Below are 23,779 nucleotides of genomic sequence, written 5' to 3'. Positions count from 1 at the left end.
AGTGTGACAATGTGATAGTTGTGTTTATATATCGAGTGTCACGCTGGAAATGTCTAAACAAGTCTTTCGTGTGTGTTTCAGTTTGGATAAAGCTCTCCACTCTGCGGGCATCAGCTCTGGGTTCATCATCTTTGGCACCAACCTAACCAATCCTCTCAATGAGCTTCTGTTAGCCTTACAGCCTGTGAGTATCCTCTCATCGCTCTCGACCAAAAGATGATTACTCAGGAGGAGCCTACAGTGTGCATCCGATCAGGATCCATTATAAACCTTTCTCTGTCAACCACATTCAGAAATAAAAGGTCTCTCAGTATAGCGCAGTGTATAAAAGATGAATGGTGAGTACGTTTACAATATCTGCATTAGGCACAAATCACACTGCTGTCCGATCATAAAATATCATAAATCAAATTCTAATTACATGATTTAGCATTTTGTAATCTAAGGCATGACCTCTTGAAAACTGGTTAATGAATCAAAATGTATTTCCTGTTGTGTGTTTGTGCCCTATAAATAAAATAAAAAGGGAATCATGTTTATTAGTTTTTTAAAGTCTCGAGGTCAGTGTTGTGTCTGGGGGTTGATGGGAAACTTGGAGCTTAAATATTCTGGGTATTTATCAATCTTGAAATCAGATTAAAAAGGGCAAAAAAATAAAACCACAATGTGAATCTTTGTATCCCATTTAATACCTTTTTATATTTTAATGTGATATTGCCCCAAAAAATAAACCCATTGAGATGCACACATTATATCACGACTGTTGCCTCCAGGTCATTGCTGCCTTTCAGTTAAACTTGGTATTCAACAGCAGAATGTAGAGGGAGAGAAATGACTGACAGCTCCGAGCATTTAAGAATTGCTTCATAGACAGTAGCATTGACTAACCGTCTACGGCCAGTGTTTAGATGTATGACCTTGGTATTTAAGGAATTAAATCAGAGCATTACAGGTTGCAAAACATAATCAATAATATTTATTTATATATATTTAAAAGTAAAAGGGTAGGAATACAGTTTTAACAATGTCTAAATGCGCTGCACAGTGACCAGCTAGCTCTGCTTTAGATTAGTCGGGCTAGACTAATTGCTGTTGATGGTAGTTCAACAGCTCGAAGCAACCTTGAGAGGAAAGCAGCCTAAATGTTTGGCCTCTACGTGTGTGTGTGTGTGTGTGTGTGTGTGTGTGTGTGTGTGTGTGTGTGTGTGTGTGTGTGTGTGTGTGTGTGTGTGTGTGTGATGTAGCTGACCTCTGTCCCTGGCTTCATAGGTCTTCCCATTGGATTACATCCTGATCACAGTCATCACCATGTACTTTGTGGTCACTTCCATGGCTGGCATTCGCAACATGGGCATCTGGTTCTTCTGGATAAGGGTAAGCTAAGACACTACTTCTGTGTCAAACTTTATGCAAATATCCCAATATTATCATTGATGCTAACAATATCAACATGTTCTTGTATTTCAGCTGTACAAAATCCGACCAAAGAAAACTCGCCCCCAGGCTCTGCTGTTCCTCTGTATGATTCTTCTCTTGATTGTCCTTCACACCAGCTACATGATCTACAGCCTAGCCCCACAATACGTCATGTATGGCAGCCAGAAGTATCTTGTACAGGTGAGGAACAACGTACATGTTGTATTTCTAGTCTGCTCTGAGAACTAGCTCTGAGGACGGGCCTCTAATGGTGGCAGTGTTGGCCAGTTAGCAGGTTCAAACCACTCCGGTCCCAGCTGGGTGATAGCGGGGCTTTCAAACTCTTGTTCTTTCTGTATTCTATATTATATACGGCTTTTACTGTGTAGGTCTGTTGTTTGCCGGTATTTTCTCTCGCTCTCGCTCTCTCTCTCACCCTTGCGTTTATCCTTCGCTTTGAAAAAATATTTTGAACACCATAATTGAAATGAACCACACAGTGTTGTTTTTGCTGAACCATCCTCTTTCTAAATGAGAATAAAGAAGCAGCTCTATATGACTCACTGGCGTATTCCTCTCTGCTGCTGTCTGTTCACTTTGAATACATTCAGTGTAATTTATACCAGCCTAGCATATATATATATATATATATATATATAGTTAATTTAGTGATCTTGTACATTCCTATCTTTTTCAGTGAAAGTTATTCTGAAATAAAAATGCCTCTGTTAGGATCTGAATTATGTCTATTTATTTAATTTAACAATGGCAAAACTCAGGCATCATATGGAACCAATGTTTTTTTTATTTTGTCATTTTATCATTTATGAGTAAAAGGCTGCTGCTGTTGGGTGCAGTTCTAGTATTATAGATGTCCAGAGGTTGTGATTTAACGGTCCTTATTGTCAAAGCCACGCTTAGTTTGTACAGCATGCAGTGGTTTGTAGTGTTTCGTTACTAAACAGATGCATGCCTCTTGTGTTTTCTGATCGGAGTCAGATGCCCTCAGCCAGTTCTACATCTGGGAATGCTACTCTTGGCACCACAAAGACCTGTGATGCTGATGCGCCTGAGGGTAAGTCTGTCATCTCTGCTAGCACAGTAAGGTCGCACCGGCCCAACACTGAGATGTTGGAGGAACTTACAACATGTCATCAAAGATTCATTCCTCACAAGTCAAGTCCATACTAGAAGGAAGGAAGGAAGGATGGTGTACAACCCAACCGTTTGGTGTAGAACACTGTTCAGTGATCTTTATCACCCTGCATTATTCACTATAGGGAATAATACCAATGACAAACATTTACTAATGCAGTATATGTGCTCTCCTGCTGTCTCCATGCCAACACCTATTACAGTAAATCAGCCATGAAAACACAAACGTGTGAATATACTTCATACCGGTGAGCTTTAATACAATCATTTATTCATTTGCCAGACTCTTAAGTAAGGCTCTTGTTGGTGGTGGAGTGGATATGTTGGAATTGTTATATTTATTTATATTATCTGTTTACCTATATGTTTACCCATCTGTCCGTCTATTAAATATAATTTAGATAAATGCGTTTTTGTTGGTGGAGATCTATTAGTGTGGGGAATAAATCTTTTTTTTGTGGGGCCATAAGTGCTCTCCCAGAAGCTGCAGAATTGCATTGCAATTAGTAGCTAATGAGTGTTGATGTGTTTAAATGTCAAATATGCCATTAATAATTAGAGTAAAGTTCACGTGAACGGTTGAATGGGAGAGGTACATTCTTACAGTCAATTAGATACTAGGCATGTTTGATATGTCCTAAATATTGCATCGTATGTTTTCATAAACGTATCCCTTGGTATGTTTGTAGCAATATAGTCACGGATATTATTTATAGGTTCTTTGGGTTCCATGTTACGACACATCGCCACAGTGTGTCAGCTCCTGTTACGAGGTTCCTCACACTGTCTCCCATCGCCATTAAGAGAAGCATGCTGGTGTGGATCTAATGTGGCAGGAAAGTACACCTGAATACAGCAACGATGTTGGGGATAGCCATTACTGACTTGGTTTTCATGAATAATTTTCCCTTTATCAAACATCACTGAAAATGCATCAAGACAGGCAGCGACTGGCAGAAAATAGAGGGATAAAGCAGAGGGCAGGAGAGTAACTGCAGAGATGAAAGGCGAGATATTCTTTGTTTGCAGTAATCTGATGTGAAGACACACTTCCTGTGGGTATGCTGAACTGTTTTTGTACATCGTAGCAAACGGGCTTTGCCCAAATTAATTAGCTGATCAGTTTTTTGCATAACATTGCTGTTGAATCTCTGTTGTATTAGTGGAGGTGAAGTTACAGGAAGAGGTGGCATACTGTTGGTAGTAGATATATGCAAGATATTGCTGCATTTGTTCACAAAGTCTTCAAGGTTGAAAAATGACTGATGTTGAATAGATTGCTCTTCGTTATGCCTCAATTCAGAGCACTGCAGTGCAAATTCAAAGCCACGTTGTACGACACACCATTCGTTATGTGGTCCTATAAATGTGATGATGAACTTTACTTATACAGCACCTTCCAAAACAAAGTTACAAAGTGCTTAACTTGGTTAGAACAGGAAAACACAAGAGAAAATAAGCATTTTCAGCACTGCTATGAAAAAATCAGGCATTTGCAATGCATAGAAATATAACATCAAGAGTAGTATATCAAGATAGAAGGCAGTGATATTAAAAAGATTCGGCATGTTGGAAGTAAGATGATGTGCTCACAGTAATAAAACACTTTTTATGAAAAGATAAGTTTTGAGAAGTGAATTGAAATGTATTACTGTTACTTTATGTTTCATTAAAGTAGAATTTTATCATATACGTACTTCTTAAATCCTACAGTGTGCAGGAGGAGGTTGTAATGTGTTCAGTTTCTGTCTCAGACACACAGTGGGTGGACTGCACCGTCAGTGTCTCCACTACAGCTTAACTACAGCACAGAATTCTCTTGTATTTATTAATTAAAAGAAATCCTGTAGTTCAATCCCACAGAAGTTAGACAGACTGATTGGATACTGATTATTATTATTATTATCTTTGGAATGAGATTATGTATTCGGTCGTGTGAGTGCATCTCTATGTCTGTTCACAGCTAATCTCGCATATTACTGGATCAATTAACCCAATGTTTTTTGTGCTTTAAAACATTTATTATTGCGGACATATTGTATTGACTGCTATTATACCGTCATACGTGCAAGTTAAAAACGTGTCTGATACCCTTTGTAATCTAGTTTGTATTCATTCAGTCAAACATTGCACCAGTGGTCGTTGCAGACACACCTGGCTGACACTACTGATGTACTTTTTTAGATGACAAGAAAAGGCCACATTCTGTTGTAGTTTTGTCAGTTTATTAGTGTGTGTGTACAGAAATGCATAATCACCTTTTGTGTGATTTTCTGTTGAACTGAAAGGTGATCTTGTCATGGTTGACAGATGTGGTGACCTGAATGGGGCCTTGTTCATTTACAGTACATAGGGTAATCTTGAGGCAGAATAGTTCCAACTACAGGCTGAATCAAGAGAGAACCAGAAGTCATTGGTATCAGCAGTGGGTTTAGTTGGTTGGTGACGATATCCAGGTTACAACATGGAGGGGCGAATGAACTAATGTCTTAAATAAGCATACCTCTTATATAATAATAATACACTCTATTCAAACAGCACCAATACAGGAGGCCCTATTCTCATGAAACAAATGGCAGGCAGTAGTCAGCAGTTGCTATTTCAATGGCCAGATGGTGTTCCTCTTTCAGATGAATCCGGTTCTTTATTTACACATTTGCCACTATGTTACCCTTATATTGTATAATGAGAACCAACTATATTTTAAAGACAATGATCCAGTCACCTGTGCAATTACAACAGCTTCAAGTAACATTTTAAAAATTAAATACACAATTATTTTGGCTGCCTTTAATTACATTTACTTAAGCATTGAATACGGTTGCATTCAATGAATCCAGCTATGTTTACATGTGACAATAATGCAAACACTGCCAACATATAGTGATTACATAAACGAACAATCCCCCATAATACTCCTGTTTACATGACTATTCAGACGGAATTGTGGAAGTTAATTTTTGTCCTTGTTTGTATGGTTGTTTGTTTTTTCTCAAGCAAATAATTAGTTTCCTGTCTCACAATTGAGGCAAACGGATTCAGCCATGATGCTGCACCACTTCCTCCTTTTGGTTTGTTGCTGTCTGGAAGCTGTATTGTGTCTGACTAGAAGAGAAGTTAAGGATAGCTGTGAAAGTTGAGCTGGGTTAAAGAAGTGAAATAAAATCAAATGTGTTGCCGGCACCACAGAAGCCTCAATTTGCAGAACCAGAAGTCAGCTTTTGCCCATTCAGTGTTAATTACCGAGCGCACATGTCAAAGGATTGCGGGATCTGTTAATCCACACTGTTATGCTCGAGGAGTCGTGGTGCCAGAGTCACCGGGACAATGACAAATAGTATTTCTGGTCGCTCCGTTGAGCAGCGCAGGGATCCTATTTTGGCCATCTTGGAAAAGGCTCCTGCTTTCATAACAGCCATTGTACCACCTACCATGAGGAGGAGGAAGTGTCAAGCAGAGACAACACATGTGACTGAGAGGGAATATAATCACAAGCTTTATCGACTGATATGCAGGAGAAAGTAACAGCTGAACAATCTCATTTGTGTGGTGCAAGAGTGCAACTCTTTCTTACAGAAAGCAGTTTTTTTTGCCCAAAGGAGATTCAACCGACCACCTCATCTCATGTACTTCAATAATCTTTCTACTCCAATCTTTTCTAGAGTGTCCGTATCAACAACTTAAATGTGAAATATCTTGATGATTTTTTTTTTTTTTTTACCGTAGCATGACCAAGAGATTCACAAACATGGATATGAATTGACATTTTCACATTCTCTAAATTTCAGGCTCCTCACTGTGGATGTGAAGAATAGGAATGGGAATACACTGTGGTAGTAAATGGCATAAGGTTTAAAAGAGGCTGTGGAAGGGCATCGCTTTGTAACAACCTTTAGTGTGACACCGCATCCAACGACCGCTGAAGGCACAAGAGGGCACGAGTCAAACTGGTGCCTGATTGGCCGGTTGGTCATAGCGATGTAATGACACTAACATCTTGACGAGCTTGGTGCCAAGCTCTCCATTATCTACTCGGTGGTCATTACCACGCCATTACTCATTTGGAGTACGTACTCAAATGGAAATGAATCCTCAGGAATTAGTTGATGTGGCCAAAGGAAACCTGAACCCTGAAGTGCTCTTCAGTGTGCGATTCAACACACGCAGTGTTTTTTTATCTTGAGTATCGGTAGTCATGCTGCTTTCCTCCTTATTTTAGAAGCTGTTTACTTTAGCCGGGGAAAAACGTAATCATTGTCCTTTTATTTTATGTCCACACTCATTGATACAAACTTAAGCCCATACTACTCTAAATCCAAGTATGGTTTTAGTATATGCAGTCACTTTATTTTACAGTTATTTTAATGAGTAATTATATTAATGGACTCTCAGCATTAGATGAGGCTGCTCTTTCAAATTATTCTTACCAGTATGGAGCTCATGGTGGGCGAGTTGCTTTGATCTTAAGCTCTGACTTGCATCGAAGCTCTTCTACGTCTGCTGTACCGCTACCACCTGCCATTGTCAGGAAATATGCTTTATATGTTCTACTTATCACCTTCTTGGATCTGATGATCTGACACTTTATGGGGTTTTTTTTTCTTCTTCTTTCTGGCTGACATTTGTCTAATAGTTAAGGATCTCAAATGTTAATAATGCATTAGATCCATTTCAACAGGCCTTTATCTCACTCGTTGATGCCTCCATCATGGATTTATCTGTCCATTTCTAATGATCACTCCCTCACCCGAGAGATAATGCGTCTCCTCTGTTGTTTATTGCCACTGCGTTTACGCCTCCATCATCACATTTGCAACTCCCATCATTGGTTGCATTAGTTCCCTGGACAGTCTGCCCAATGATCTTAATGACAGTCTGTGTTCAGCACAAAAGATTCTCCTGAGTGAAATAAATCCAGAGCCTTGTGTCTACAGTAAAGGTATGATTCAAATCAGAACGATGTCAACAACAACCTCATTTCTTTTGGAGTGGCAGCGAAAACAGTTTTGCAGCAATGAAAGTTTATCTCACACTTAATATCAATAAATCCAACCCCAGCTTCTTTTTGGGGGGGGAAGGCAGTAGCTCAATTTCCCTTTAAATGCCCTCTGGGTCATTGCTCTGCCTATGATTTCCTTCTTATTTTTCGCCGTGAAGGTCGACACTTTTGGAGACAAAATTCTAAATATTCTGGTGTAAGACCCCTCGAGCCTTCCTCATTCTGTGTAAATTTCTCACTGGCAGTTTAAGCATCATTTTAAACGTGAGCTGAAGTCCAGTGCTTTCACACTATGGACTGCTGTCTGTTTCCTAGCAACTTGCCGGTTTCCACGGCATTGTTTGAAAGAGCTTCAGGGGGAAGATGGTCGTAATGTTATGTGTTGCCTCTGAGATGTCATGTGCACAAGCAATATTCAACAGGAGACTCCCTCAACCCCAACACAAATTAATAGTACTTCTCTTTGTATCAAGGGGATCATCAGCAATTTGCATCACAATGGATGTGTCAATCAAAAGTTATTCTCTTGAAAGAAAAATGTCCATCTTGTAATCCGCAGACAACCCTTATACCTTTTAAATGAAAACACAGTTTCCTGGTATTGTGCCAAAATACTTTCACTGTGAATTAATAGAATTAAGAACACTTTCTGTTCAAGAAGTTTCCTTAAAGCTGCTCTAATCAGTATTATTGAACTTCTTCTCTGATAAACCCATTGTCCACTATCTGACCAGCACTAAAGAGCAGACGTAGCGACTAGCCGGTGAACATAGTGTAGCATTTGGCAGCTAAAGAGCCAGATATTTCATTCAGAAGTTGAAACTATGGACAAAAGGTCACAAATCGGTCAGGACGCCTGAAACCCAACTCCAAATAATGAGAGGGTTGGTAACAAGTTGTGTGATTGGCTTAGCTTTTGTGCTGCTACTTCTAATGGGCTTTTAGGGATGTACAATTACCTTGGTGAGGAAAGTAACTCAACAACACTAATGGAGAAAACAAGAACCACTTTGCAAATAGCTGGAATGTTCTTTCTGTGCTTCCTGTTGGTATAATCCGTGGTTTACGTTAGGTTATAATATATATTGTCTTTTGTGTCTGCATCTGGAGGTCAGAGTACTACTACTAAAAGTAAGATCTCACCCAGCAAGAAGATGCTTTTGGTGAACATTCGTCGTCAAAATATAAAAAAGACCGATGTTCCTGTTGAAGGAACATCAGCAGCCTCAAAGGACATTGGAAAGAAAGTGCTCTGTTGATGCAAAGAAAGTGAAAGCATACGGTGTAAGAACATCAGTGCTTGCTGATTGTGTACTTTGTGAAAGCCTCTCTATGTGTGTGTGTGTGTGTGTGTGTGCATGTCTGTGTAGGTGCGCGTGTGTTTGTGGTAGAATGCCAGGATGAAAGTTATACATAATGCATCACGCTACACAGGGCAGCACTCACCCGGGTATCATGAGTGAAGGTGAAATTACCTGCACTCGCGCACACACACACCGCCCGGTGCTCTTATCGGAGAGCGGTAATGATTTCAAGGTGAAGTGGGTCAGCGGTGTACATGATAATATATTTAGGCAGACCACTGCTGTGGACCATCTGTAGGTCCCACTCGGAGGGAGCCCTGCAATTCAGGTGAGCAGCTGAAGAGCTACAGATGGCTGAGGCGCTGGAGGAGAGAGAGAGAGCGGTCATGGGGGATGACGATGGACTTGCTTCTTCTATTATCTGTTGATCCCGGTGAAGTACGAGCCCCTTCAGAGCTGCTCTAACTAATCTTTAATTGAGATGAAACAGCACAGAACTCAACACTCTAAAGGGGAAAGCCTTTTTTTTTAAAGTTCACTTTAATGAATAAATTGTAAGCCACACTGAGGTATTGCTGGAGACCTCGATGTCATGCAGCTCGGTATAAGTCCGATAGTACCTTTCGTGGGGTTGAAGTCGGTGTGAAGAGCTGTGTAAGAAGCAGTGTGATTGGAGCAGCTCAGCAGGGTTAGCGGTAATGCTCCAGATGGCTCTCTTAACATAGCCAGACAGAGCATTTTGTCTTTCTTTGCTATACAAGTCTGATTGGGAGTATATTGAAATATGTATCCTTTTATTGTTTCATTGTGCGTGGCTAAGTTAATTAATACATGCAAGCCTTTTTTCCTTTCTTCCTGTGTTTTCACACAAAAACAATTGGAGCACTGAAGAGAGACACCGCACGCATATCATTGGCACTTTCTGCATTTGACGTCATCCGCTTTTTCCCCCATTCCTGCCAATACCTATTCCTGCACATGAAGCGGGGGATGACTCAGCTTCAGAAGTCTTCCATTATTCCTGCCGGTCTATCCCAGCCAGATCAATAGCAGCATCAAGTTCTGTTAAGAACTGGAGGGCCAACACTCCAAAGGTGATAGCACAGGCATAAAGCACAGCGCTGCTCCACAGACAAAGAAAGCTGTTGGATTTTATAAGCAATAAACAAAGTTTTTTTTGGTTTGATGTGTTTATATTCAAGATCACAGAGCTTAGTTTTTGAGCTGTTCATGGCCACAGCACACTGCAGAGCAGAGTTCTCTCTGCCAAGTTTGAAAGGTTAAGAAATCAAGTTCGTATATGTTCATTCAATAGATTACGACTGTATAACTTGTAACTTTTTACTCCTTTCACTTTCGAATGACTTTCCACTTGGTGCTGTACATTAGTAAGTAAGCTGCTGCTTGATGAATGAGGTCAGCTTGCAGGTAAACAGACATGTTCTCTTAAGTGGATTATTCAAGACTATGGCTGCACTAAAGCTATCAAAAGCACACACAAACAGTTTCAGCAAGACATCAATCAGAATATAGCCATTGTTACTACTTCAAAGGCAATAATGAGATATCTCCCACATATTTTGAAGTTAATATATACAAAATCATTGTTTTTAGATCTTATTGAATGTTCTACAGTACATGCATGCCATGAATTTCATTTGAAAATTTCACTTGACTTGACAATGTGGAGCGCTTGAGAGGATCCCAGTTGAAGTTGCACAGGCATTACTTCATCAGAGATTCGGGGTTACATGCATAAGCCATAACCTACGGTTCACTGTCTTCACAATTTGTTTTTTTTGTTTTGCGTGTCACGCTCTTGCCTCTTTCCTTTTCAATGTGTAAGACGGGATATATATGATGCAAGGCTCCATTAAATGTTACTTCATTCCAGTTTTATCAACTGGTTAAGTCCTATTCACATTGACAGTGACATGGCTTTCCTCTTTTCAGAAGACCGGTTGTCTTTTTGAGTTACAGTGACAAAATTGCCAGAGGCACTGCTCCATGTAGTCAGCGGTGCACCGGCCTTCTGGCACACCGGGACAAATCCCGATGGATCGCCGCATCGGTGGGCTGGTGGACTGTCAAAAAAATTCCCAAAGCTTCTTTACTGGACATCCGGCCCTCTTTCTATCAAAAATGCTAAAAGAAGCAACGTGACAATTTCTAGAGTGTAGGGCTTTACCAAATAGTCTGAAGCTTCATTCATAACATTGCCATTTAAATTCTAAATCAACATTTGAATGCGGCATGTCTATTCTTTCTGTTTAAACTGTATTTATGCACAGTTGCAGATAAAGATCAGACTACACTTATATTATTAGTATCGTACTTTTTTGGTAGAATTAAGATTCCAGTGGCGGCTGCGTAGGATTGTTTCCGAAAATTTCCAACAACTTCAAAATGTTATAACGTCCAAAAGTCAAAATCTATTGGAGGAAAAAAGAAAAAGAAAAAGATAGATGTGATAATTTCAAATATTCACAACATTGTGACACCCCTGCTGCCGTGTTGGAGGCTGTCCTGGTTAAACTCTGCCGGCAGTTAGCTGACACCTGAGGCTTGTTAGCTTGATTAAGCTCACCTGGGCTGGTCCACGTGCTCACTTTCTCTCCCCTTTACTGGAGCTGACATCCTGCATCGCCTTCCTTTTGGTTGAGCACCTTCATGTGCCACACATCCATGCACTTCATTTGCTGAAATTGCTGATCTGCACCCCCCCGTTCTTCATTTGAGTAAACCGTAGCTTAATGAATTGTTCGGTTTTGAGCATGAACTCCCTTTTTGTCACGTTCCCTGAGCCAGTTCATTACTCTCGCAACATGTTTGAGAGAAATATTCTGCTTTATTCCCTATTTGTTGGCGTCTTAGCTTTCCAAAAACTGCTGATTGCTCTCCCGCTTGCCGCAGACAAAAAGGAGGCACTTAACGGGGTCTAGCAGCAATCTAACGGCATCATAAATCACATTTATGTTACCACAATAGCATCATGGGATTTGACAGACATTTGAAGCTTCTTTCATAACTTCTTCGATACAGCCTTACTGGAGTGTTATTTGCCTTAAAAATTACACAAAATGGGATTCACATTTGCTTTTTTTTTTTTTTTTTTGTATGACAAGTGCTACACGTTCATTTCTAAACACTGTGTGGCAATAGTAGTGTTTTATTGCCCTCGTGCTGTTTTTCTTGATGGTAGTCCCCACCACAGAGGAGTGACTTGTCATACGTCTCTGAAGACAAAGATTGTGTTTCCTCAGGCTCTCGGTCTTCTGTCCTTTCTTCACTCCTCCCTTATCTGTGCCCAATTATTCTTCTTCTAACTTCCACCTCATCACATCTATTTGTTCTTACCGTCTATAATCATTCCTCCTGTCTTTCCTTCCTTCAAGGCTTTCTATATAAATGAATCCAAAATTGGGAATGGCGAAGCATGTGAATTAGCAAACTTTTAATTAAGAACATTTACATTATATAGGGATGGGACTCTGGCTATGACTGTACTAGAGCTTAGTGGAAGTGAAACTAAAACAGTTTACTGTCACTTTATTTATTTTGGAGTTTTTACCCCAATGATTTATAGATACTGAAAAGTGGATATTGAAAGTAAATTTGACAATCTGTGATTTTAGGTTTTAAACTGAACTTACCTTACTTAGCTTCTCCGAAGGTTTTTGGCCATATCCCACAAAGTGAACCTTGAGTTCAGCGTTTTAGGGGCAGATGTGTGGTTTCAAGGTCAAGAATGAAGCTCTGCAACAACATCTTATAAATTCAGCTTTTTGGGAAGGTTGTATTTGTCATCTTGCTGATTTCCTTCAACACCACTTCTCAGATGGTTCATGACTTGCCATTGGTATCAAATGTTGTGAGACTTTCCTCGGCGGTGCTGGATAAACATGTGTGTGTAGGCAGTGGACTGGCCTCTACACTGTAAAGGCAATTACACTCTCTGGCTGCAACGTTTTTTCCTTTGTTATTGAGACCAAAATACTCTTTGTTTTTGTTTTCATTTCATTACATAACTGATTTTCCAAACTGTCAAACAAATACCTGGTGGAGAGAAAACCTTGTTGCGTTCTAAATATGTTCAACAATCAACCATCTTGGGTTGAAAACAAAAGTAAATCTACTCTCATTGTATAGATTCAATTCTTAAATGTCCCTTTGTTTTCTCTGTCCCTTTCAGACCAGTGCACTGTGACCAGATCCTATCTCTTCCTCCACAAGTTCTGGTTCTTCAGCACCATCTATTACTTTGGTAACTGGGCCTTTATCGGGGTGAGTCCAAAGATGTCAATGAAATGCCATCAGGGCCATTTTTTGAAGAGGGAGAATTATTGTTGTTTGTTTTTTTTTTTTTTAAAAAGCTCAAAGAAGACATTTGTTAATTTTCAAAGAATTCTAAATATATCTTTTGAGATGAGCAATATTGACGTCAACATCTATGAAACATTTCATTCAGTTTACAAGCTGCATTTTGTTCGGGGGAAGAGTGTGAGAGCCGAAGACCATCATTTCATTTCTACTTCGAAAACTGGAAATATGATTTTCCGAGACTGCACACAGCTAATCTCCTCAGCAAAAATATTGAATAGCCTCTCTCCTCGTGCAGGTGATGCATTCTATTAATCAGATGATCCTTATGAAATATTTCCTAATTTGTGCTTTGCTTATTGTTTTTAGGCATTCCTCATTGGTCTGGCGGTGTCCTGCTGCAGAGGGAAGAAGTCTGTGATTGAAGGAGAGGTGGAGGCCGATGACTCAGACTTAAGTGATGATGAATATGTGCACTGAAAAGCAGTATTCGATCGGACGGGTTTGTAGATTTCCCCCCCCCCCCCCGTAATTTAAAGGGACTAGAAAGTACAATTTGATAAACTAATAAATGGATGTCAGTGATCTGTCATAGTTTAATTTATTGGTTTTAAGGAGTTATTGCAGTGGTGTCTTGTGCATTCCAGCCTTGTTTTGAGTCGACACATCCTACCCCTTAATGAGACCGCCGAGACCGATCGTTTGTGTCGTTCTCAGTCAATATTATTGATGACTTTGGGATTCTGCGAGTGTCCTCCAACTCAATCCTACCTTGAGAATTCACTCAACAGTTTGAAACCGACATGAATTGGTCATTTTCTGCTGGAGAAGACACACTGCAGCAGCAGAGACGGCTCCAAAACTTTATGTCTTAAGATTTAGTTGGAGCTTGGACATAAACTTTTTACATTGTTAAAGCGTATTCTAGACCCTTTTAATGGTTACTGAATGACAATATCTAAAGCTGGCTCTAATATACCTTTTAAGATCAAACACTATGAAGACATTTGAGCCTCCACCAACTGTTCTGCTTGCTTGTTTTCTGAAGAGCTAATTCGTATAAAATAATGAGTCTGTGTTGACAGCAGTATTTTCAAAGTTTATTTTGCTTGTTTTGTCTCAGGTTAAATACTGTGCTAGAGTGTTTGCTGCTTTTTCCCCTACATTTAGTCAAGGCCATTATTTAAGTCACCGTTACTGTACTTGCATACCTGCACTGTGTGAAATGTAAAGGGCCAATTACGGCTGTCGTGTTTCCAGTGTTTCAGTTATTCTTCGTTTTTAATTAAACGGGTTCAACAACATTTTGCTGTCTGTGTTAGAAGAACATGGAATTTATCAAATACGCATGTCGTTTTATTTAAATTAAGGAGTATTTCTCCTTTTTTGCTTTATAGTTTATTTTATTTTCAGTGAATTTAGTTGTGTCAAAATTAACAAAAAACAAATTGACAGAAAATATGTGTGCCTCATGAATGTGTAGCACCACGATGGGCACACACTATTCTATGTGATACCCCGTAAAAATTAGCCTCGCAGAAAGCTTTCTGAATCTCACAAGGTTTGTTTTTTGCTTTGAGATGAAAGTCCGGCGGCAGCAGGAAATGTGGTTACATGGTGACGACAGGCGCTGCATCCGATGGGCTTTTGTTCACCTGTGATGGGTTGAAAAGAATGCCGTTGTGGAAGTCGTGTCAATATTGAATGGTACCTGTATTTAAAGAAATAAAACCATTTTAAACACACTCCATATTTTCCAGTTCCAACTATTTTGACCCTCCACACCAAATATTCAAAGAGTGGTATATATTTTACTATAAAAATACTTTGTGTCCCAGCAGTGTGGAACAGAGCAAGCCACCACATTTGTTAGTTGTTTGCAGGGGAATCAAAGTTTTTAAGTTTGTAACAAATTGGATTTTAATTACATAGTGTCTGTATTAAACATTTTGATCGACCATAGAGCTAATTATTCCTGTAATATATAGTGCGCTAATTGTTAGTGAGCACTACATGCCACCTGTCAGTTAATTTGTCCAAAGCTTCAGGGTGAGTTGGCTCAGTTCTAATTTCTAATTGCTCCTGTTTGAGTGAGACTTTTTTTTTTTTACGAAAATCAATACAATTCCTTGCAACACTAACGATGAACATCATCTCAGCTATCAAATCCTCCCCCAAATGACTGCTCATTTCTCACATTGCTGTGAATAAAACATATTGGCTACGTGGTCTCTGTTGAGTATTTTCTTATAATGTTCGAAGATAAAACGTTTTAAATGGTCTTTAGTTCCGTGTTACATACGGTGTTTATCTTTAACGAGTGCAGTGACAAAATTATGACCACAGTGGTCAGATTCGACAAAATCTATTAAGGAGCTGCAAAGTACCTAACCACATAACCACAATCAGTAATTTATGTTAGTGAGAATGTGTGTTTTGCTGTTCAGAGTACTAAGGACATGTATCAAATGAAACTGACAGTTCATTGAGTTCTGTGATTAGCATATAACTACTCGGTGCATGCCTCGGATGGATTTGCATGAAATGTTGAGTGCTTGTCCAATTAGAGTTGTTGGTATGCATACCTTGTCATAACTATTGTGCAAGCCTGCCTTGAGTTAAGCCATTATGTGATATGCCACCCCCTCATACACTAATAAACCAAAATAAGCCTTGAGCCAAAAACATGGAGCCCTAGAACTCAAGCAGAGGAGTGTGTGATGAACATGTCAGATCAGAGGATGTCTGTCTGTTCAGAGTGCAACTTTTCCTGTCTTACCCCTTATTCAAAAGCCAATTCTTGTCTCATCGTTTCTCTCCCTCACGCGTCTCTTTTTAGGCTTCTCTTGCAAGCTTGTTAAGGAACAATGAACACATTTTCTGAATGAATACATGAATTAGTTTAGGAAAATATCAATTATGTTTCCATCCCAGTTTGTATCATGCCTGACTATCCAGCTAACTATCAGTTAAACAATGGAAAATAATTATCTCCTCAGTATTTTTATGTTATCTAATATTACAACTCGAGAAACCAATAGACAGTATCTGACAGTAGATGAATGTAAAGTTGTTTTTTTCTGAGACAGACCCTGTTTTTAAATGAGGCAGAGCTGATTGTTAGGAGTACCGGTGATAGTATGCAAAGAGGAATTACAGAACAGCACAGCCATTGTCAAGGACCTCAGCACCCATCATCTATCTTAGTGCTCCACAGGTCGGAAGGCCATAATGCATTATACAGAATAACATTTCTTTTTACAACACTTGAAATTATGAAGGCACTTGCAAATGACAAGGGAGTACAACATTTAAACCATACTTTGGTTTGGTAGCCTACGTACTGCTCTTCCAAACAGCTCTGATGTTTGCTTCTGTATTTTATTAACGTAGGCTATAGTTAAGCTAGCTAACTCACTGCAGTCTTTTTTGCTAGCTTATCAAAAATATTTAGCGTTAGCTGAAATGACTATGTTGTAAATTATTTTCTTCTCCAGCTGATTTATGCTCGATGTGTGAGCAAACCCTGATGCCAGGTTAGCTTTAGCTACGGACATTTGTTAGCAAGACTAACAACAGCTCTGCTAGCGACGCTTTGAGCTAAATGCTAATGTCAGTCTGCTCGCGACAGTGCCGACGTTGTCATGTATGGCAGGTTTGTGAACATTTTGACCACTTTTACCATGAGAGTGTCTGTTAAGTAGCACTTATGACAAAGTGTAGTTACAGCGGCGGATGATGACATCAGTTTTGTAACGTTAGTTATTTACTCATACACAGAAGTCATAAAGTATTGGACACGGTTTGACATCATGATGGCGCCAGAAAAAGAGGATAGCCAAAGTTGTTATGATGGGGGGTGAACTTGAGTTTCTTAAAAAAAAAAATAACATGGCCAGTACTGTTGTGCAAAGCATTTCACCACTTTTTCTCTCTACTTATGTCCTTTCTGTGATTTTTGGGTGGCCTCAAGTCTTTCCTCTGGGCTTTAACTCCTCTGACAGGCCCTTGATAGACCAAGTGTTTGCCTTACCCCTCAGTCATGCCTCCAGGGAGGAAAGTGACGCAGAATCAATGTGATTATGTTGATTCAGTGTTTGCAGCCCCTAAGCAGGTTAACCTCTCTGCTCTCATGGGCCTGTGGGGCCTGCCACTCATTCCCAAATGATGACTTGTGCACCAGGCTTGTCAACACATCCCAGCTCAATTTACCAACAACTAAATAATACAGCTTTCCACTTCCAGACACGCGTGCTATTTTGTCGAACCTATAAACAGACGCTTTTGCGGCATTACATCTTTAATTGGTGTTTAAAAATCGGAATTTTCTGCGGGAGGTCTAAGTCATTCTTTGTCATATTAATCTCATTAGCTACAGAGAGAGTAAGCTGAGCTCCTGCAAGAATTAAAATAGCTGAAACACACTTTCTAAAATTAGGGCCCTCTTTTTCAAAACTCTACACACTAAAACCAAAAAACATGAATACAAAATATCCTACATCTCTTGCATAAGCAAACACTTTCAAAACTATATAAACTCTTCTAAAACGAGTTGTTTGCATCACAACTTTACACAAAAATACCAAATAATAAATAGCTGTTTAATTATGGCAACTGCACACTGAGTTGCTACATATAAAACATTATCATCTAGAATCTTAGCCATTTTCATTTGTAGCATGATGTAAATATAGATAACGAACACAAATGCAATGGGTTTATTGTCAACGCTCGTACTCATAACAATAACGGACACAATTACTTAACTAAATACAGTATTACAGTCCAGTAACTCTCCAAAATAGGCCTCCATAGTTGTGCACACTAAACAGCAACCCTGAATTCTCTTTATTGTGTTTTGATTTTCTAAGTGACCTGATTGATTAGAGGTGTTTTCACTTGTGTGTTCTGGGTGCAGGTAAGATAATTATAATTTAGTGTTTAGAAATTAACAAACAAAACACACAGGCTTTTTGAATGATGTGTTTGATGTAGATAACCGTGTGTTTTTGCAAACAGTGTGTTTTAGAATTTCTAACGTAGTGTAATGCAGACAATGTGCTTATGGTGTAGCATACCTGGTCAATAGGCTACATGAGTTAGTGGTTTCAGTAACTGTCCCAGAAATACCAAATTTTGTGTCTTGGCAATTGCAAAAAACCGTAAGTCTCGCTCTTTATTGTCCTTGTCCTCAAACCCTCATTCTTCTTGCTATGCCTGTCTCTCCAATGTTGGCATCGATACCTGTTTTTGCCGAGGGACTTATTGGCAGGCTGTCAAAATAAAGGTGGGAGTGTGTTTCACCTCTATACATTGTGCAGTATTCCTGGAGGAAACTACCACATAGTTAATAGGAAAAACCAGGAACTGAGCTGCATGAAGTTTGTCACTTTCAAGTGCTTTTAAACCCTTTCTTTGAGGATTTTGTTTTGACACAAAAGGAAGGAAAAATGATAGAACTGTCAAAAATAGCATTTTAGACAAACACCAACTTAAAATAGACCCTTTCACTTGTTTATTTGCATGGCGAAGTTCGTCATGCTCAGTTGCTGGTGAGTCACTGCGTACGTCTGACAGTGACATAATTCACCCAGCAGAGCTGATGAAGAAATCCCATACACATTTAGAGCTCCACGTTTGAATACGATTAGGTCACATAAGCACATAAATTATCTCCGGAGGCACTGAAATTCTGATTTCATCCGTCTCCAAATATTATTCATTTGGAGGAGGAGAGTCCGTCAGCCATGCATTTATTGAGCAAATGCTTACGGTTTTGGGAGAGGAAATGCGCTTCGACAGCTGCACGACGGGTAAATAAAAGGAATGCATTCAATAGCTTATGATGTGGTCGTTCCTAATATGAACTTGGTTATTTTGGTTTTGCATCTTGAAGTGTACAGTAGCCTACAGTCTGTTCTTGAACCTTGACGATGTCTTTCAAATGTAAAAAGTAACTTTAATTCAATCATGTAAAAATAGATTATTTATTTAAGAATACCAGTAGTTTCTAAATTGTGAAATTACTGTTATACGAATGTATTTTTTATTGTATGTATGAACTGTGAATATATATATATATATATATTTATTTTTAAAATAAATAATATATATTTAAATATTTAAATATAAATATATCTCATTTTGTAAAGATCATTTATAACACAGATCTTTTAAATGGTATAAAAGTTTGTGTGTACAATCTGGGTAACAAAATAAAAGCCAAAGGCATTTCACTGCATTGGATGCTGGCACATTAGTGAAAATAATCTCTCACAGGCAGCAGTACTGTATATAATTAACCTAATTATGTAAATTGAAATGCACTGTAAATTCAGACATTAATGTCTAGACATGAGCTTACATGTAATCAAGTTAATTTATCTTGTGTCAACGTCAGAGCACAACTGGGAGTCGTCATTAATGTGAGCCCGTGTTTATTGTCTGCTTCCCCCTTTTTCCCTCTTGTCATCATTCTCCACTGATGGTGGAGATCCAAGTCCTCCTCTGTGGCTTCCTCTTCTCACTGCTCCCCAGAGGAGGGGGGGACTCCCACCGATGGTCTCATTGCCGAAGTGTCAGCCGTGCCGCAGACCACCAGACGGGGACTAACAAGATTTCCCCCAAAGCCCCTCACACCCACCTCCCGTTTGTGCTCCGTCTGGCCCGGTCTCCCTCCTCAGAAAAACCTGATCTTATCAGACGAACCTTCTGGGGGCACAAAAACCTATTAGGAGTTGAATGTTTCCTCTCCAAATTCAGAAATCAGATACGGGGGTGGATTTATGAGGTGATTCAGGAGACTTTACCATGCTTCACCTTCAGCTAAAGGGAAGGTTTAAATCATAAAGGCAATGACTAACCTGAGATAAAAAAAATCATCACAGGGGACAGTATTTGTGGTACTGGAGAGAACATTTTGGAAAATCCAGTCTGTAAAAACTGGAGACAAGGTTGGACGTTTAACAAAAGTCCAAGCATTTTTTTTTTTTCAAGAATTTTTGAGTAATGTGTAATTTTCTTCGTCCAATCAAATTTCCCCATTAATACTCAGACAGGGATAGCTGTATATTTATATCAGTCACATGCCCATCATTTGATTTGATCTATTTAAGTGAGCAATGAATTCCACAACCAACAAACCACATAAACTTGACACAACCTCTGAAGCAGTACGAACATATTTCCTCTTTTATTTACATTCCTTTTCAAATGTTAACATTTTTCGCTATAACGTTTGATCAGGTTGGCATTTGTTCTCATTAAAATAAATTGGCACAAGTAAAACATATGTAGACAAAAGTTTATTTACACCATACAACATTTTGTTTTTAAATATTTTTTTACAGAGCTGCAGATGAGAGAGCTTGCTGGGATCCTTCAAGCAGATTCTGCAGTATTAAAGTTGTGAAATATATTATTTATATAAAAGTGAGTATTATCTTTATTGCATTTAAAGCAATGAAGAATGTAGCTTGACAAACATTCATTTTAATATGACAGAAAAAATCCTCTGCCTCCCATGTTTTATATTATAAAGTAAAAAGTGTAGTAATGGCCAAACAGACTGTTATAAACTTTTTAAAAACCTGCATAAATATATACATTGTGCTCCCGGGTCCAGTTTTATGAAATCAAAACTAGACCCAATGAAGCTGGGACGACATGGCATGTCATTTGCTTTGTGAGGTTTCATCTTGAGAGATTACCTTTTTTAGCCAATTCCTCAACAGATAATTTGAAACACATGATGGTAAATATTGTACACCAGGCTGCCCCACACTAAGTACACTAGTGAGAATACAAAAAGTAACACTGATGTTTTTTTCCTTATTTTCTTTTTTTCTCCCTCCTCAGTCCTTATATTGTATTGGCACATATTGTCCCTGCCACACTCGTATTATCCAGATATGTATGCCAAGGCTGTTAGAAAAGTCTGTTGCTTTATTCAGTGCAAAATACATCTCTTTCTCCTCCTTTTCTAGTTTGCATCTTCTCCTTCAGACCTCTGTTTGGAAGTCTCCCTCCTGGACGTCTAAGGGTAAGTTGACACACTTTTCCCACTCTGCAGGCGTCATCTCCAGTGAGTCCTTGGTGTCAGATTCTAGTACATTCATAGTGGCGTAATTCTGGTACTCACAGGCTGGATTGTAGCTCTCCCATGGGTTCTTGTTTGGCATTGCCTTGTCCTGTGAACATGGCCAGTGGGGTGTGACATTAGTGGCATGACATCCTCTGCACTGTTATTTTTCCAACAAAACAAAAAAAAAAGGACGTTTCCAGTCAAGTCAGTTCATTCAAAAGAACATTGTATGAATTCCTACCCATTGCTAATTGAAAGTAATGAATTAATGCTGTGGGAAGTGCATCAAATAACAAAGGATAATGGTAGTGTGTTAAATGTGACCATGCTTATTGTGGAGTCATAGCAGAACTGTATTTCTCCCCCCCCCCCCCCCCCCCAAGCTCAGAAACTGGTGCACTATATGGGCTTCATGTGTGAGCCATTCATCTGAATGTGCTCTCATTGACAGTCCCAAATATACTACTGCAAGTAAGAGAGAGAAGCTGCTCCCAGTCTGGGAATATAAAATGGATACCAATGTCTGCAGCCAGCTCTGCAGCAGATTCATTTGGGGAAAAGAGAAAAAGGGGGAGAATGTACCGGAGTTATCATTTTCTATACAAAAGAACTTGCACTGGTAACTAAGCAACGGGCTTTGAAATTACATCGTGCTGTAGGGGTGATTGAAATGTGAGTGAAAAAAGGATTACATGCAGCCAAAAGGCTGCTGCGTGGCTGACATTCTCGCCAAGCCTAATTTCTATTTGTTGCATTCAATACAAGAAAACATCGGTGCTTGTCTGAGAGAGACGGAAAGGTTGACACCCCCGTTGTCTCCAGCTGCAGCCAGGTATGGAGACAGATGGTGGGACTTTTGACTTAGAGCAAGGTCAAGAAATAATTGTCATAATTCGCCAGACTTCTACATCCAAAGTGACAAAGAAGGAACGTCCTCCCACACACACAGTTGCAGTAAGAGAACAGCAAACTTAAGGTCATATTTGTATAGATGTTGATAGGTTAAATAATCTGCCATGCATTAATGGAAAAATGATGGGGTTGCTAAGTAGATAAATGTGCATGTAAATAAAAGTGCATTCATGGCCTTGCATTGGAATGGATGCACTCTATTGCAACAAGATTACCAAAGGTCTTTCTTCCCTGAGACTGGCCGTGTGGAGAAAATGCTTCAGTGCTTTTAAGGAGCAGCCCCCCCCCCCCGCCACCAGCTGCCGGCAGGTCCACTACGCATAGGAAGTTTTACTTCCACGTAAATACTTTGGCTACATACTGTAACCACTAATTTGCACAATCACATATTACGGTATGTGCCCTGCACCGGATAGCTAAATAGGGTATTTTGATGCTGCTATCATTAATTGGCTAACCGCCACCCCTCCTGGTTTCCTGTTACTCACCATGGTGCCCATATTTGGTATGTCTCGAAATCGGTCCAGGGTTTGAAATTTCTGATTCAGTTCCTGGAACAGCTCCATGTGTCTTTTCCTGGTATGCATGACTTTCTGCAATGGCAAGGGTTTTTTCTTTGGTATTGACAGCCAATAATGGAAATGCATCTTCCTTTTCACCCCCTCCAACTCTGATCAATTTGTTAGTGTCATGGTAGTTTACTTATAGGCCAGGTTTGAAGCAAATCTACCGGTCTCTGCATATATACACGTGACTGCCAAAATGAAGGAAACACCAAGACAATTAAAGTAAGGGTGATAGGACACTGAAAGCTTGAACTTTTTTAATTTGCAATGTCTGGGGTATCTGAAATAAACATAATTCTTCTGTGACAAATTGACTAATTTACCGCTTTGTTTGTGGAAGGAAAATCCTTACAATCAAACCTTGGCACAAAACTTTCAATTTTAGGGTTGGTGTGCATCGAAGCTAAAACAAAATGCACCCCAGGCCAAACTCGCAGCCAGAAGCCTAATGTTTCCTCTACTTTGAAAGTTTGTACAATAGATATGCAGCAAAGCCTGATTTAATGATGCAAAGGAAAAGCTAAAACCTGCTAAAGGGGGCTTTAAATATTTCTTTGCAAGCCAATATAATCATTGTTGAAACCAGTGGTAAAATCTGATGTGAAATGTGCAAATGACTTGAAAATCAACATATAGATGGATGGAGGAGATGGAGGAGGACAAAATGTAGATGAGAACTGTTGCCCTGTTTGTCAGTTGACAGCCTTGCTTTTATCTAAACTGCACAGCATGTCAATACATCTTGTTGAGTCAAGGCTGTGTGACTTCAATAAGCTTAAGAGGCTTAACAAGTACTGGTAAATCAAATGACAAACACAACTGCAAAAAAAAAAAGGCTTTTTTCTGCATCTAAGCTTAGATGTATGTGCTCGATCGAAAGAAACATGTTTTTACGTACCTCAAAGTCCATGTCAGAATATCGCGACTTTCTTCTCTGTGAATATAAAACATGATATTAAGTTAATATGTCATCGGTTTAAGATATGTACATTAATACTTTAGGTGTTTGTTGCAGCTCTGTATC

General features: G+C 39.3%; 2 protein-coding genes across 13 annotated transcripts in view; one reads left to right on the top strand and one right to left on the bottom strand.

Moving 5' to 3' along the window:
• lmbrd1 (LMBR1 domain containing 1) overlaps window positions 1-14,939 on the top strand; it is a 53,994-nt gene extending 39,055 nt beyond the window's left edge. The window contains exons 10-15 of the mRNA XM_031874534.1: window positions 82-184; window positions 1,270-1,374; window positions 1,468-1,617; window positions 2,416-2,491; window positions 13,067-13,158; window positions 13,564-14,939. Coding sequence (XP_031730394.1) covers window positions 82-184; window positions 1,270-1,374; window positions 1,468-1,617; window positions 2,416-2,491; window positions 13,067-13,158; window positions 13,564-13,674 — 637 coding nt within the window. The 3' untranslated portion in view covers window positions 13,675-14,939. The remainder of the gene's footprint in view (window positions 1-81; window positions 185-1,269; window positions 1,375-1,467; window positions 1,618-2,415; window positions 2,492-13,066; window positions 13,159-13,563) is intronic.
• A 5,425-nt stretch (window positions 14,940-20,364) lies between these two features.
• adgrb3 (adhesion G protein-coupled receptor B3) overlaps window positions 20,365-23,779 on the bottom strand; it is a 113,570-nt gene continuing 110,155 nt past the window's right edge. For 6 of the 12 annotated variants that reach the window (XM_031877360.1, XM_031877384.1, XM_031877367.1 and 3 more), the window contains 3 exons: window positions 23,654-23,689; window positions 22,678-22,782; window positions 20,365-21,434 (listed from right to left, as the gene is read on the bottom strand). In XM_031877360.1, coding sequence (XP_031733220.1) covers window positions 21,195-21,434; window positions 22,678-22,782; window positions 23,654-23,689 — 381 coding nt within the window. In that variant the 3' untranslated portion in view covers window positions 20,365-21,194. The remainder of the gene's footprint in view (window positions 21,435-22,677; window positions 22,783-23,653; window positions 23,690-23,779) is intronic. The other 6 variants (XM_031877394.1, XM_031877402.1, XM_031877411.1 and 3 more) reach the window with 3 other exon arrangements.

Source organism: Anarrhichthys ocellatus, unplaced genomic scaffold (assembly GCF_004355925.1).
Source record: "Anarrhichthys ocellatus isolate YVR2014 unplaced genomic scaffold, GSC_Weel_1.0 scaffold3, whole genome shotgun sequence".
Classification (NCBI taxonomy): Eukaryota; Metazoa; Chordata; class Actinopteri; order Perciformes; family Anarhichadidae; genus Anarrhichthys; species Anarrhichthys ocellatus.
Note: the sequence above shows the minus strand (reverse complement) of the source record. Positions and strands in the feature narration are given on the sequence as shown.